Source organism: Grammomys surdaster, unplaced genomic scaffold, assembly GCF_004785775.1.
Source record: "Grammomys surdaster isolate TR1022 unplaced genomic scaffold, NIH_TR_1.0 125669, whole genome shotgun sequence".
NCBI lineage: Eukaryota > Metazoa > Chordata > Mammalia > Rodentia > Muridae > Grammomys > Grammomys surdaster.
Genome location: NW_021620506.1, coordinates 556556 through 572752, shown reverse-complemented (window position 1 = coordinate 572752; position 16197 = coordinate 556556). Strand labels below are relative to the sequence as shown.

At 37.3% G+C, this 16197-nt stretch overlaps 1 protein-coding gene across 2 annotated transcripts in view; it reads left to right on the top strand.

Annotated features, from left to right (window-relative positions):
- Positions 1 to 16197, top strand: part of Parg (poly(ADP-ribose) glycohydrolase) — a 109146-nt gene that overhangs the window by 40720 nt on the left and 52229 nt on the right. For both annotated transcript variants that reach the window (XM_028787512.1, XM_028787511.1), the window contains exons 8-9: positions 5221 to 5313; positions 9012 to 9169. In XM_028787512.1, the coding sequence (XP_028643345.1) occupies positions 5221 to 5313; positions 9012 to 9169 (251 nt within the window). The remainder of the gene's footprint in view (positions 1 to 5220; positions 5314 to 9011; positions 9170 to 16197) is intronic.

The following is a 16197-nucleotide window of genomic DNA, read 5'->3' as shown; positions in this document are numbered from 1 at the left end:
TAGAGAATGTTGTTATTGAAGCCATAATTGTGATGGGTGATACACATGAGAGATCACCCTGTGGCTGGCCTGTCAGACTTTCATGAGCCTTCAGAAATTAAGGAGAATGAGTAAGTTTGTTTTCTTGTAAGCTGTCACATTCCTCTCTTCAAAGTGTCAGCCTGAGTTGTACACAGATAAATGTTAGAAATATTCACCTTCTCTAGCTGATTTTTTACTCTTACATAATTTAGTGATATAATTTCTCTTTTTCCTCTAATGTTTAATTTTTCTGTACTCTGAAACATGCCTAAAGAATAAGTTAACATGGAACATCTTAGTAATTTTGACTTACTTTTAATTTTTGAAATAGGAACTTGAAGAGACTTGTAATATGCTAGTGAAATTTCTGGTAGGTTTAAGATACATTGTAGAAGACTGAGCTGCTAAACAGTTCAGCCAGCTTTGAAGAGCCTACTGTAGTAACTTGTCTAAGCTGTAGACTCTGGACAGCAATAGAAAGGAGGACGAGCTTTGTTTAATAAGCTGAGTGAGATAGATGGCTGTTAAAGTATTTTTATTAACACTGTCACACATGAACATCACTGTTCCAGACATGGGGAACCAGCCATTAATCTTGTCTTAAAGGAACTTCTAGTAAGTGATACAAAGCGTGTCCATAAATAACAGCGTACAGCAGAAAATTTTAAGGCTCTTATTTAAAAAAAAGAAACACAGAAACAGTGCAGGAGAGAACTGGAAAAGAAAAATGGGTGGACTTAGAAGCAATTATTATTTGAACAAGATAGCAAGAAAATTTTTTAGGAATTAAAGAAAGGCATTACAGTCATAGACGTATAAGTAGGTGTTGCGGAAGACTGAATCGTTGAGCTGCTATGTTTGTAAAATGTGCAGGAGAGTGGATATTTGTCTGTGTGGATACCAGCTTTTATGATATGCTAAATAAGACCAGATAAGCATCTAGGTCAGGATAGACTAAATACTTTAATATTTAGGTAGACATCTAAAGCTTAATTATCTACTATCAATATTTAATATTATGTAGATACATAAATATCTTAAATTATGAAGTTTGTACTATATTAAGAAGGCGATGAAAACCATTGAAAGCTTTCAAGCAGAGCAGGGACACATCAGGATGTACTTGGGCAGAAACCAAAGGGGATTGAGCAGCAGGACACAGTTACGTCATGTAGCATTCCTGTTAAGGGTGGCTGAGGGGCTGAGTCAGAGTAGCTTATTGGTTAAGAGAGAGTATGAATACAGGTGGGCCTGCTGGAGCAGTCAGTAGGACTCAAAGGTTTACTGATGTGGGGGTGTTGTTTTTGTTTTTAAGAGAAAGAGGCTTCAAAATAGTTGTGAGTAACTGGCTTATTACCTAATCTCCTTTGACTTTGTGCATGGAGCTATGGAGTCTAGTATCTATCAAACACTATTATTAGAACCTTAATAGCTGGGAACTAAGCAGAGCCGTAGGGTTGTCCATTTCCATAAGGAAAGGAAGAATTTAGGGTTTCCTGTATTAGAGAATATATGTACATCTGGCTCTATAGCTAGTTTTTCGAGTTTCTAAGTTAGCACTCCATTTTCTAAAATACTCTTCATTGTTATCCTGGAGAAAACCCTGACATCCAATCTTAATGTCTGCCACTCAGTTTTTTAGTATAAAACAACTGATTTACCTGTGAACTTTTTACGTCCTCTTGAGTATTCTTGTATTTTCTGTTTTGCAGGGCTCTTTTGGGACAAACTGTGCTTTCATGACCATCAACTGTATGTGGGCTTTTGTTTGGCTGGGGGTTTCTGTGTGGGTACACATGTATGTGCATGTATGTATTTGGGGCCAGCGGTCACATTCAGGTGCCACTCCTCAGGAGCAATCCACCTTGGCTGTTTTGTTGTTTGGTTCTGCTTTGTTGAGACAGGGTTTCTTACAGGGTCCTAGGACTTGCTCTCTAGGCTTGTCTAGCTGGCTAGCAAACCCCAGGAATCCAACTGTCACTTCACCTGTTTCTCTGCCTCTCCTGTATTGCTTTTGCTGTCCTTTGTTTTTTAAATATGGTTTCTGGGCATCTAACTCAGTTCCTCATGAGTACGGGTGTACTTTACTCACTGGGCTCTCCTAACTCCCAAGCTCCACTAACTTTGTTTTATTGTGTGTACTGGTACTGGAGAACAAATCAGTGGCCTTGTACATGCTAAGAAAGGACTCTGTCACTGAGCTGCATCCCCAGCTTTTCCATTGTCAGTCAACTCTTCCTCAGCAAATGATGAGTATGCTATACTGTGCTTGGTAGTGGGGATTTGAGAGGTTCACAGCACAGTCCTTATATATTCAGTGTTTTGTACATTTGAGGCAAGGAAAGAAAACTAATAAAATAATTATAAACTGTAATAACTGCTCTTACAGGTGGGTTCAGTTACAGGGTCATGGAGGAAGGACCCATCAAACAAGAGGGAGAAAATTTCACACAAAGATGAGAATGAATTCCTAAAGTTTAACTAGTGGCAGTGTATGTGAAATGTTAAACAAGGCAGAGAGCTAAATAATTTGCCATCATAATCATGCCTGCTATTTGTTAAAAATCCTGTAATTCTATAGGAATTACTTTTATTTTATGAATAAACAGACAGAAATGTAATGGTGTAACTTAAAAATGAATTTAAAAGTGAATTCCCAATAATACAGGCAAATGGGGAAGCAAAAGTAATAAAAGATGAATATAGAAACTAAACAGTATGCATTTGGGTATTCTGTGCATAGTTATTTTAATTTTTCTGTTTAAAAAGATGCAATCTGAATTTTTTGTTTTGTTTTTGATACACAAATGAAATTCTCTACTGTTCTAAAGTAACCTATAAAAAGGAGAAAGGAAACATAAAATTAGAAGTAAGTGGTACTTTATAAAGAATAGAAACATTTTTCCCCCAGTTCTAGATGTTTAAGGGCCTCTTAGGCTCTGTCATGAAAATGGAAATATGGTGTAGACATAGTGAGACAAGAAGCCAGGGAGACAGAGAAAGTTTTTGTTTTTGTTTTTTTAATATAACAACCCTCTTCTGAGAATTAGTTAAGGATTCAGGAGAACTATATTAATGCCTCATAAGAGCAGTGCTCACAGTGACCTTTTAGTAGGATTGGTCACCTAATGGTTGCATATGCTCTCCCATCAGTACCATGGGTTTGAAAGTGATGTCTAATTGAGTGGCAGACAAAGTGATGAGTCAAGGAAAGATTTGATAGAATAGTAGGATTGGCCCAACTCTGATGAGAACAGAGAGAAAAGAGAAGCTACATAAGAGAGCAGTGTGGGGTCGGGGGCAGGTAATAGGGGAGATGAAAGAGGAAAGAAAGGGAGTTTTCAGTTTTACTGGGACAGTTATAAAGAAATAGGTTGCACAGAGAGTACAGGCTAGATGCAGGTGGAGCCATAAAGGAGCTAGAAGATTAGAACATATTGCTAAAGTTAATATGCAGCCAAGCAGAGCAATTCAGTCAGAGGCCATGAGAGAAACCAGATTGAATTAACTTGGAGAGGAGTTTGAGCCAGAATAGCTGAGTTAAACCAGCCAGCCAGAGTTCAGAAAGAACAAGAAAGGGTGAGCTTATTCATCAGTCTTAGAGGCTGAAAACATTCTAGGCCTAGATAAGATTGTAAGGAGGCGACTAGAAGCTTCCAGGACTAGGTTAGCAGACGGAGCCAGTGAGCCTTGGAGATGACAATTAGATCAGGTGAATAAAAGTTACTTTGTCAATATACTGGTTCTAATAATGTGGTAAAGGGCATATAAAATGTGATTATTGAGGGAAAGTGTATAAAAGGTATAATAACTTTGTCATGCTGTTTTTATGACATCCTATCAATATTTAATTTCTTCAAAATGAAAAGGCTTAAAAAGCATAAAGGAACTATGAACTAGAAGATAGAAGAGCCTGAATGTTGTAAACAAATACATTAACATGTCCTAACGTTTTCAGATGTAGGAAAACAGTCATCTTTACTTTTAGCTATGAGGTATATTCTATATATATAATTATTATAACTCAATGAGGCAAACTAACTAGTCACATAAATAACCTTCAACCATGTGTCCACTATGGATGCATACTTTTAAATTTTAGTTTTTGTTTATAGCAGACTTGAAAGACACTTATTATAAAGATGTAGCCACTTAACTGTTCTGAACTGGGTAGAATTTCACTCCATAACCCAGGCTGGCCTAAAACTTGTAAGAGTCCTCCTGCCTCAACCTCTGGAGTGCTGGAATTACAGATGGTCCGCTACCATATCTAGCCTGTTTAGTGTATTGACTTTCTCTCCTGTAAGGACTTAGGTCTTGGCTTTGGTTCAGATTCCCCATCACCACTAGTAGAAGGCTTATTACTGCCTCATTGTCCTGCCAATGTTACCAGATTTATTTTAGCTTCATCAGTCCTGTTTTTTACAGTGGTTGTTGACAAATAGTACTTACGTTTATTGCTACTTGTTGTTTTCCCTAGAATTAATAATCACCTTGCTGTAGAGTTCAAAAATAGGTGAGCATGGACCACGAGTGTCATCTTGGTGAGCTTTCTGCTGCGATACAGGGAGAACTCTAGAATCATAAAGAGCCTCATTGTTTTGTGCACAGCGGTTTAGTTTGGGGACAGATAGTATGCTTCAGAGTAATTATGGTGCTTTTATGTTAATAATTGTTGAAATTAAATGGGTCCTCTGACATAATCAAGGTAGAGTGTGCTGTTTTTCATTTACAAGTATTAAATTTTTAAAAAAATCACATTCATTTATGTATTTATTTGTATGTGCAAGCATGTGTGTGTGTGTATGTGTGTGCATACATGTGTGAATATGGAAGTCAGAGGACATTTTATAGTAATTTGTTCTCTCCTTCTACCATATAGGACCTGGGAATTGAACTCAGGTCTTAGGCTTGGTGGCAAGTGCCTTTCCCTGCTGAGCCAACTTGCTGGTTTAACAAGTATTACATTTTATTGGTGAATGTTGTTATGTTAGAGAGACTTGATTTTGAGATACTTCATTTTTGGAAGACATTTAGGTAAACTATATGATTTTGTAAGTTCATGGTGGACCTGTTAGCATGTTTCTACATGTATTTGTTGGTAATGATACAGTGGGAATTCAAAATTAGCACAAATGTATATCCATTAGTTACTATTCACTAATATTAATACACACAATGTATTTCATTGGTTTTCAGGTTCTTGAAGAAGCAGAGGCCCAACATTTGTATCAGTCTATTTTACCTGACATGGTGAAAATTGCACTCTGTCTGCCAAATATTTGCACCCAGGTTAGTAAATGTAACTGCCTCAGTGCTTTCCTTGGACTCACTTGGCAGAGCTGGGAAAGGGGGTTCTGCTAAAGAATGTGATGGCTTTGCTGCCCTAGAAAAGTCAGAGGCTAGAGAGGACATGGCCAGAGAACATGAAAGATGCAACACCCAATTTCTAGCGTCCTTTCCACTGCTGCAGTTTGTTTACTCAGACGCCTTTTCCTCCGTTTGTTTAAACAATGTCTTTTAGAAACTATTATTTTAAAATAGTGGTTTGATATATTTTTTCAAGATTATTTAAAACTACCTACATTTCTCACCTTCCTATAAAATGATACATTGCTATAATGGTTGAGTTCATGGTACTTCTTAACTTTTAAAACTAAGAGAGCCAAGTGGTAGTGATGCATACCTTTAATCCCAGCACTTGAAAGGCAGGGGCAGGCAGGTTTCTGAGTTCAAGGGCAGCCTGGTCTACAGATGAAGTTCCAGGACAGGACAGCCAAGGCTACACAGAGAAACTCTGTCTCAAAAAAACAAAACAAAACAAAACAAAAAAGACAGAAAAGAGAGGAGAGAGAAAGGAAAAAGAGAGAAAAGAAAAAAAGTACTATATTACATCACTGTGTTTGGATTAATTATACATTGCCCCCTAACAGATAACCTCAAAGCTTTAGTAACTTAAAATAGTAGACATGCACCATCTTAGTAACTCTGTTGGTTGTGAATTTAAGAGCAGCTTGCTGAGTAAGTGTGGCTTAGAGTCTCCTTTGTGGTTGGAGTCAGAATGTCAGTGAGGACTGTGGCCATCTAAAGCATGTGCTGGTTAGGTTTTCTCAAGGCTTAGTAGCTGACTTCCTTAGAGCACAGGGAAGCTGCTGTGCCTTTCAGGGCCAGATCTTATCCTGTGTCACTTCTGCAAGTTCTCTGCTTATTGGAAGCTAGTCATTTAGTCTAAACCATACCCAGGGAGAAAGAAATTAGACTCCTCCAGGTTTTTTTTTTTTAATGTAATCTTCCTTCCTTCCTTCCTTCCTTCCTTCCTTCCTTCCTTTCTTTCTTTCTTTCTTTCTTTCTTTCTTTTTAGAATTTCATATATGTAAACAATGTATTTTGGTCATACTCTCCTTCACTCCCCTCAGGGCCTCCTTTCAGATGCCTTCCCCATTACCTCCCCAACATCATATAATCATTATTTTTTTCTTTTTTATTACACACTGAATCTAATTAGTGCTGCCTGTGTGTGTGTGTGTGCACTTGTGTGTGTGTGCGCGCGAGCGCGCGCGTGCACATGACAGCAGAATGTCAATGGAGACTCCATAAAGAAGAAATATTAAGGAGCTTGTGAACACACTTTTAAACTCTATAGAAGGTTGTGGTTTTGTTTTTCATAGTTTTCCTCATGTGTTTTTTTCACCACACTGAATTTGTCTTTCTCTTCTATTTCTAGGGTTAGCTCACTATACTTTATTGCTAGGCAGGATTCTGCTAACACTGGCTCCACAGGAGCCCTGTGGATATTTTAGGCTGAACCATTTCTGGGTGTATAGGATGATAGCACTCATTGCACATCTAAAACTATAAGCACATACTCTGAGGATAGCCACAAATATCCTAAACGTGTCCACATGCCTACTTGGGGCCATGATGTTTTCAGTCGAGATCCAGTGAACATTCTCCATTATGCTGTGTTTACTAGCACTGGCATTTTACTGTGAGGTTTCCAAGGCTGCATAACTTGGGTGTCAACTCAGCAATGCATTATGTCTGATATAAAGGTTACTGTTATTAGAAAAAGAAATGTATTTTAAAACAACTCTTGTTACTTGTCTTGGAAGCTGCTTGCTAATGTCCCCTTCATCCTTTTCCCTTACTCTCCTTGCTTTGAGTCACATCAATTTATGTCTGTGCAGCTTTTCATCCTGGCTCAGATTTCCTTCGTTCTTTCATTCCTATACTGGTGGGGAGAAGGTTTTAATCTTGATCTATGTTCTTTACAGAAAAGTCATTCTCTGTTGGGAAAAATTAACATTTTAGTTTGAAGTAGAAATATGTTTTTGACAAGTTGAATTGCGTATGCTTGCATTTAATGATTTGCCACACTAACACACTATAGGCCAAATCTAAAAGATAAACCTTAGATTCTTAAAAAGAAAATCAAAGGGATCAGATTTTGAACCTTTTGAAATATCTTGATTTATAATATTTATCCTCTTCTTTTGTCTAGGTGGGTTGCCAGTAAGTCTTGTTTCACCAAATGTGAGCTTCTTCGTAGCTCTTCTCACCAGAGAACAAGAAATTACTTATTCTTTTTAAAAAAAAAACTATTTGACAGGGGATAAATATTTGTGTGTCAAGTTGATTAAGCCTAAAATATTTACTAATTATTGAAATAATTTTTATTGATAACTTGGTAAATTGTAGTTAAAAGGTGGAACCATCTCCAAAAACAAAACAAAACAAACAAAAAGGTAGAGTTAATCACAAGTGTGTTTTAAGCCATTTCCACTCTGTGGCCTTGCCTGACCTCAAAGTTGGCTTGTGAATCAGTGTTTTGAAGAGAAGACGGAGATCAGTGTGAGCTTTCTGATTCCTCGGCCTTGCCTTTTCTCTTCTTTTTTCTTCTTATCTTTTCCCTTATTTGCTTACCCTTGAATTTTTTTAGAAGAAAGAGTTGAATTGTAAATTTAACTTCTTTTCTTACCATCAAACCATTGCTCTTGCACCAGTGCGTGTTACTTCGGACAGTGCAGTTCTTCTGTGTTAACTGCACTTGGGTGGTGGTGCTTTCACTGTGACCAGGATGGATCCCTTGAGGCAGCTGGCTTGAGACTTGTGTGGATAGCAGCACTCTTGGTTCTGAGTGTAGCAGAAAGGGAGAAAGGAAGATCTCTGAAACTCCAAGGGGATTGATTATATTAAACTCCGAAACTCAGGGACACTGGTAGATGATGGTCTTTCATTTTACCAGCATGTATTTGAAACCACAGTTTAAGCATTTAAATTAGAACAAAGCACACTGAACACAATGCTCAGGTCCTGTGTATTGTACTTACAGCTCATGATGTTGAGGTTGGTGCAAGAAGACATTTTAGATTAGAACACTGAAGGAAAATGTCCTGCATTATCCCTGACTTGGGGTATTTTATTATGTAGAAAATGCCTTCATTCTTACAAGTTTCATATAGTTAGTTCTGTGTGGCAAATTTCACATATTCTTTTAAATGCTTAGTATTTGCTTCTCATAAGGAAATTAATAATAGGCAGTTTGATTTAGAATAGGAGAGAATGGACTTATTCAGTCATATTAATTATTTTATGACTAAGAGAAAGTACTTTATCGCAATATTTTAAATGTAAGAACATAACTTATATATCAGGGTTACATTTTTATTCTGTCTTTTTAAAATTATATTTACAATGGCAATTTATTGTTTATTTGCTGAGGCAGTCTTGATTTTCACAACTAAGCAATGTTTTGTGTTCTCCTCAGTGTCATTATTGATTTGAAATCTGCACCTTGTCCGATGAGTACATTTTTCCAACATCTCTGATAATCAGCCCTTGACTTTCACAGTATTGCTGATTTAAGGGCTCTAGAGTAGCTTGAAATTATTCCTGCCTTAATTTAGAAAATGTGATTTGGTTCCTCTGTCTTCAGAATTGCTAAACTAATTATTGCTTTCCTCATCCGTATTTTTGTTTTCCTCCATCAGCCAATACCCCTCCTGAAACAGAAGATGAATCATTCTGTCACGATGTCACAGGAACAGATCGCCAGTCTTTTAGCTAATGCTTTCTTCTGCACATTCCCCCGACGGAATGCCAAGATGAAATCGGAGTATTCTAGTTACCCAGACATTAACTTCAACCGGTATGTTTTCAGAGAGTACCTCATGAAGCGTGGAAGGAATGGATGTTTTTGAATGATTTATCATAGGGTTAATAAGCACTTTATTTAGGTTATGTTTTGACCGTTCTTTTTGGCATGATAATTGAAGATCACTGAGGTAAAGAGCTTGAATGGAATCCTAGAGTCAGTAAATCACAGCCAGACTTCCTCTCTGTTACTCCAGTGCCTGTGTTCCTCTCTGCTCTCAGACCATCCTCTTCTGAATGCTTGTGAATGCTCCATCTGCTGCTTTGTTTGATTATTCATAGGATTGTTACATGTTATAATCCTATGCTGAAACAATATTTAAAATGGGAATAAAGGCCTTCATTTCTATAAAGATCTTACATAAGTATATAAAGTCACTGGCCAGGGTGGCACATACCTTTAATCCCAGCACTTCAAAGAGGTCAGAGGCAGATGAATCACTGTCACCTCAAGGCCAACCTGATATACAGAGTTCTAGGCTAGCCAATAAAACTCTACCTCAAAGCAAAGGATATAAAATCTTGAAGGAAATATATATGCGTGTACATATATTTTCTCTGTGTTGTGTATGTGATGAGAAGTGGGAAGTATCTGTATTTTTTTAATAGACATTAATTTATCTGTAGTTTGTGAGGAAGACAAAGGAATATTCAAATTATTTGTCAGATTAACACATTATGAAACTGTCAATAAAGTTTTAGACTTCAGCTACTTTCCAAATGAGTATTCTATCATCTGTCCTAGTGAAAGCATTATAAGAAACTTTATTGGCAAATAAATACCATGTTTCCCCCCTTCATTCGCCTTCCTAATTCTTCAGTTCTCGATTTTTCTTGCTTTGTCTGAGCATATCTTTACGGAATTTAAATAGAGTATGAATTTTTCCCTAGTAAAGGACCAGCCTTCCGAAAACTCTTATGTGCTCCTCTTCATGTTAGATTGAGTGTAATGTGCAGCTGTACTGTCTATACTCACCTGTGCTTTGGTTCTGAGGGTGTGTCACTGTGGCCAGTGTGCCGGTTAGGTATGGCCATACCATAAACACAGAAAACATATCTCAAACAGTTTTTATCTTCAAAGTAGAATGCTGCAGTGGAGCCACTTATTGTAACTTACCTTTTTGTCATAGTGTAGTTTCTTTAAAACTTACCTTTAGATTAAAAAAAAAAAGCTGCAGAAATAGAACCCAAGAGTTCTTGTATACAGCTCACTTAATTTCACTTTAACATCTTTTGTTCCATAGTAAAAATAATCACAACTGGGCAGTTAAGCCTGGTTTAACACAATTAGCTGGCCTGCATTGCAGCCTTATGAATTCTTACAGTTTTTCTATTACCCCTTTTTCTAATCTGTCTCATAACTAGTATCTTATATTACACGTGTCTGCTTAGATTCCTCCAACCAGTTTCTTAGAATTTTTCCTTCCTTATATGACTTTGACCTCTTTGAAGAGGTCATTAGTTATCTTGTAAAATGTTTTCCATCTGCTTGGCTAATGTTATTTTACAATTAGAATGAGGTCATGGTTTTTTGTTTGTTTGTTTGTTTGTTTTTATTTTCTGAGATAAGGTCTCACTCTGTAGATCTGGCTGACCTCAAATTCTCAGTGATTGTCCTTCCTCAGTCTCCCCGATGCTAGAGCCGTTGACACAGGGATAGGCCATGGCTTTGGGCAGAAATATCACAGAATTGGTCTTGTGTTCTTCTCAGCCCTTCACATTAATGGGTGTATAGTTCATTTTAGGGTTTGTTTAGCTGGCCAAAGTAATGTCTCCTGGGTTCTCCCACTGTAAATGAACTACCTTCTGTGTTTTCTTAGGAAAAGTAAAACACTGCAAATGATCTCACAGTTTGCCATACTAACTTTATCATCTGTTGATCAATCTTTTATGCATTTATTATGTTAGTGTTTATTGATTATAATTTTTCTATTTTATTTTCTGTTTGTTAACTGGCATTCATTGTAAGGAAGATCTGTTTCTTAACTCCTATTTTTTAAAAAGGTTACAGTGGACTAATGATTTTTCTTGTGCATCATAAAACTTAATGCAGTTATTCATTTTGTTATTTATAATTTTCTTTGATCATTGAGTCTATTAAGAAATGGGCTTTTGTACTTTTGACAAAGTTCCATCATCTTTTTGCACATTTTTTCCTTTTAGAGTCATAAAATGTTCTAGATTTATGTTATCCGTACCCAAGACCTTGAGTCAACTATTATTTAAGGGCCCTTGATTCCTCTTAGAGACTAAGATCTATGTCATAATTTTGCTCATTGTTTTTAATGCAATTTATTTTGTACGAGCAGCATTCTTAACAGCTCTATATGTCAGTGGAGAAGTATATTCATAATTCTGTACAGTGTCATAATGCTAATTCCAAAGTTCTTGTGTTAAGTCTTTTATAATTACAAAATGCTTCTCTTTCTCTCTAGAGATGAGAAAAATCCTAGAATTCAGCTGATTAGTAACTGACCCAATTTTTAAATTAAAACAAATTAAGACATTTCAATATATTTATAGGGTTTTGGGATTTTTGAATTTTTCGAGACAGAGTTTCTTTATGTAGCCCTGGCTGTCCTAGAACTTGCTCTATCGACTCTGACTAGGCTGGTCTCAATCTCAGAGATCTACCTGCCTCAGCCTCCTGAGTGCTGGGATTAAAGACATGTACCACCACTGCCAGGGTCCCTTTATTGGGTTTTAAAAGCAAATGAAAAATACGAGATTATTTAAATATAAGAATACTCTCAGGCCACTCTAATTCTCAGGTTATATTAAGAGCTCTCAAACACTAAGACATGAATGAGAGTTTCTGCTGTATAGACACTCTGTACCATCACCTCGAAAGGGAGCATTAGCAATGAAACCATGTGAACAGTGCAAGAGTATTTCCTTAAAATCCCCTTGTTGGCAAACAGGTAGCCTGCTATGTATCATGTGCTCTTTAGTTCCATCAGTGCCCATTGTGAAGAATGTTTCCAAATTCTAACAATAGTTGAGCTTACAGTGTGGTATTTATTCTGTGTAGCCCAAGTAGAAATGAGCAGCCACTGTATTTCTCACTGTGTGTTAAGCACACTAGCTAGGGTTACAGAGACCTGACAGGCTGAATCCCTTGTTTTCACTCTTATGTAGAAATTGTCTCATTTTTAAATCCTGGAACTTTCTGGACTGCCCTTCTCTCTATGTGACTTTTTATTCCTCCTTCGAGATTCATTTCAGAGATCAAAGATCAAGTTTTTAGTTATCTCTGACTCTGTCTGGATAGTATTCTTGAGCCCCATGTACCTACCTTTGCTTGTGAGGTGATGTGTTTTAATGACTCTAACCTAACAAATGACAAGAATGAGTTCCTAACTACTGATGTATCTGTTAGGGCTCACTGTCCTTCTCTCTGTGGGAGTTTCTAGGCAGGGAAGGTTGTATAGGAATGAGATTTGGAGAGCATATGACTCACGTATAAGAAGAAATGAGACTTGAACACTATGTTCTGCTCAGGCCTGTGCTTTTCATGTCTGACTACCTTGCAAAAGCAGATTACTCTGAGAATGCTGAAGAAATGAAAGGCAAAACAAAGTTCCCTTTCCCCTATATTTCTAGAAGATCAAGTATAATAAGCCATTTGTTAAGCCAGCTATGTACTATTTTCCTTCACTTCCCTTTCTCACTTCCTCCTTCCCTCCTTCCTTCCTTGCTGGTTTTTATTTAGTTATAACTCCTGGCAATTCAGGAGAGAGAGAGAAAGAGAGAGAGAGAGAAAGAGAGAGAGAGAGAGAGAGAGAGAGAGAGAGAGAGAGAGAGGGAGGGAAGGAAAGGGGGGAGGGAGAGAGAGAAAGAGAGAGAGAAAGAGAGAGGGAGGGAGGGATAGATAGATATATCAGTCTCAAGTGAGATGTGGCTAGCTACTTGAGTGAATATGAAAAATGGAAGAAGTATTTTATTCGGTGGGAGGCTGACGTCAATAAATTGAATAAGCCTTTCTTCTTTTATTTATTGTTGTGTTCTTCCAGGCCTGCTTAGTTATGTTAAATACCTCTGACCTTTTCCCCTGCTTGCTTTTCTCAGCCTGAATGTTTATATAAAGGCTTCCAATGTGATTAGCATTGATGCTTCTGAAATCACATGGAAACTAGATGGTCAGAGATAAATTGTGGATCTCAGCAGTGGGCAGCCCAGGAGGCTTTTACATCTGCCTCTTCCCTGAATTGAAAATGCTGCTGGGCCATATGGCAGAATGCCTCACAAAGAAGGACTTTCTGGCTAGATCCCATATCATCACTTACTTCTGTTTTAAAGTAGAGGTTATAGTGCTTTGGGCTTGATTTACTATATACCAGTGAAGTTGAGTCTTAATTTAAAGAGGTGTGTGCATGTGCGTGTGTGTGTAATCTAATTCCAGTAATGTTCTCCACTCATGAGAAGATTTTATTTAACCATGTTTCTCTATGAGTATGGAAAGAAAAACGCATAAATAACTATCTGACCCTTTACTGACTTCTTCCCTTGACAATGCAAAATGTTTTATTTAGGACAAAGTTAAATTGCCTGACTATCTTTTTTATGTTGGCTTTTCAAAATAATCTGTAATTATTATGTAGTGAAGTATGTAAATGTCTTCTCTACGTGAGCAAGGATTATTATGGCCTGGCTTAATATACAAATTTGTATACGTGTTGCTGACTGAAAATGCATGTCAGCTCTGTATATCCAGAGCTTAGAAAAATCTACAGTAGAAAAAAAAGGTGTTGGAAGTTTTAATCAGATGATACTTGATAACTCTCAGCTCCCCCATCTTTCTCCTTTCCTGCCTGCCTGCCTGTCTGTCTGTCTGTCTATGCTGTTGTCTATCTCACGTCCTCTCAGTGTTCAGTCCCAAGTCTCTCAGCCTCACTCCTCCCTCTCTGCTCCTCCTCAGGCTTTTCATCTTTCTTTTTCTTTACTCCCAAGGCTCTGTCCTCAGATTATATTCTCATGACAACATTTTTCATGTCCATTTCCAATGAATTCTGCTATTTTTACATGATACAAAAATAGGATAATTCATTTTATTTGGGTGGCTATGCATAGTGGAGCCAAACTAGTTTGGAGATTTGTCACAAAGATTTTAATCTTATTTCTCCTGATCGACTGTACAACACACACACACACACACACACACACACACACACACACACACACCACACTTAGAGTTCCTTCTAGGAAAATGAGGACTACAGGACATAATGGTGCACACCCTTCATCTCAGCACTCTGAGGTAGATGCAGGTGGATCTCTTTGAGTTTGAGGCCAGTTTGGTCTACAGAGGAAGTTCCAGGCCAGCCAGGCTATATATGGAGGAGGAGGGGGGAGGGGAGAACCATGATGATGGTGAGGATGGGCTGAAGGGATGGCTCAGCAAGAAAGGTGCTTGTCACGTAATCCTGCTCTCTGAATTCCATTTCCTGATTCCGTGGTAGATAGGAAGAACTGGCTTCCAGAAGTTGTCCTCCTTTCCCTACACATGCACCATGACATCTGTGCAGCAGCTGTACATGTATGCATACACAGAGCAATATTTTTTTAAAAAAAGAAACAGGCACTTATATTTAAAAAATTACATTAAGAAAGCTTATTTGGTTACACAGTAATTTGAAGTTGGGCTTGGAATAGTAAATAAATTTAATACATTCAGGAACTGTTTGGTTTATATCACTAAGACTTAGAATTGGGAAGATTTTGCTTGGGTGGTAGGATGGTTGAGACAGTCATGTAGCTCAAACTAGCCTTTAACTCACTAGCTGAGGTTAACTTTGAACTCTTGATCTTCATGCAATCCTAAATGTTAGGATGAACTACCATGTACTACAATGCACTATCTTGCCCAACTCTGTACCTTTAAGATTTAAGTTTGTAAAATAAAATGTTACACTCATTGGTAGTGATAATGATAGCCATATAATGTTTTAGAAAATTCCATGTTGCCAAGATAATAAGCTTCTTATCCCAGGGAGCTCCTAAGGTTAATAATTTATGATTATGGTTATGAAATATGAGGGCTTTTATGTGATTTTACTGTAACTGACCATATAGGGGACATTTTTTTTTCCTTGGGGGAATTATTCATTAAGGGCAATAGTCATTTTTTCCTCTTTCCATGGTAGTCATATTAAAGACCTTCCTCTTAGTTGAACTGTACAGTACATCTGTCCCTAAAGAAAAAAAAGGACAGTGCTGTGTTCTCTATTCACATGCCCTTTTTTCTATTAAGTAGTAGTTTTAGAGAGGGATTTTGCATAGAGGCCAAGGTATTCATTTAGTAAATCGTATTTATTGATACAAGATATTTAATTAAACTGTCATGGGATTTCTTCAATCATACTGTCATTTTCTGTTCTAACTAGCATATTACAGGAGAGATCAAGCTGAAATCCTCACTTTTGCAGTCTCTTTTTTAGCTGCCAGTTAGATGTAAGCATATTTGTGTTAAGTATTTTAGAACAACAAATCTGAAACAAGTAAAAGTTACCTTATAGGTACTATGAAACTGCTTTTTAAAGTAGAGCATGTGTTAGGTTAAACGATTGTACAGTGCTGGTATTTCTTTTAGGTGATGATCCATACAAATTGTTTCTCCAGAAACTGACTCTGAGTTCAGATCCTTCTACACAGAATTCCTTGCTGTATTTCCTTTCCATTTTCTAGGGTTTTCTGTGAATTGCCTTACCCCTTTCTACACTTTTACATAAGATTGTACTTCTAATCATGAAAAATGGCACCCATTTTACCACTTACTAAAGAAGACTTTTACTTGAAGGCTTTCTGGATGTAAAGGCAGAATGTATGACTAGAGGCAGAGACTCTTCATTATTTATAGCCACTGACTCTTCACATGCTTTTTAAATGCCTTTGGAAAGCTAGGTCTTATGCCCAAAGTGTGCTTTTGTGTGAAATCTTATAATGAACTACTTACTCAGGTCATATGCTTCTAAAGCCCTGCATTTCTTTCCTTCAGATAAATTGAATTACATGTTAACAATAACA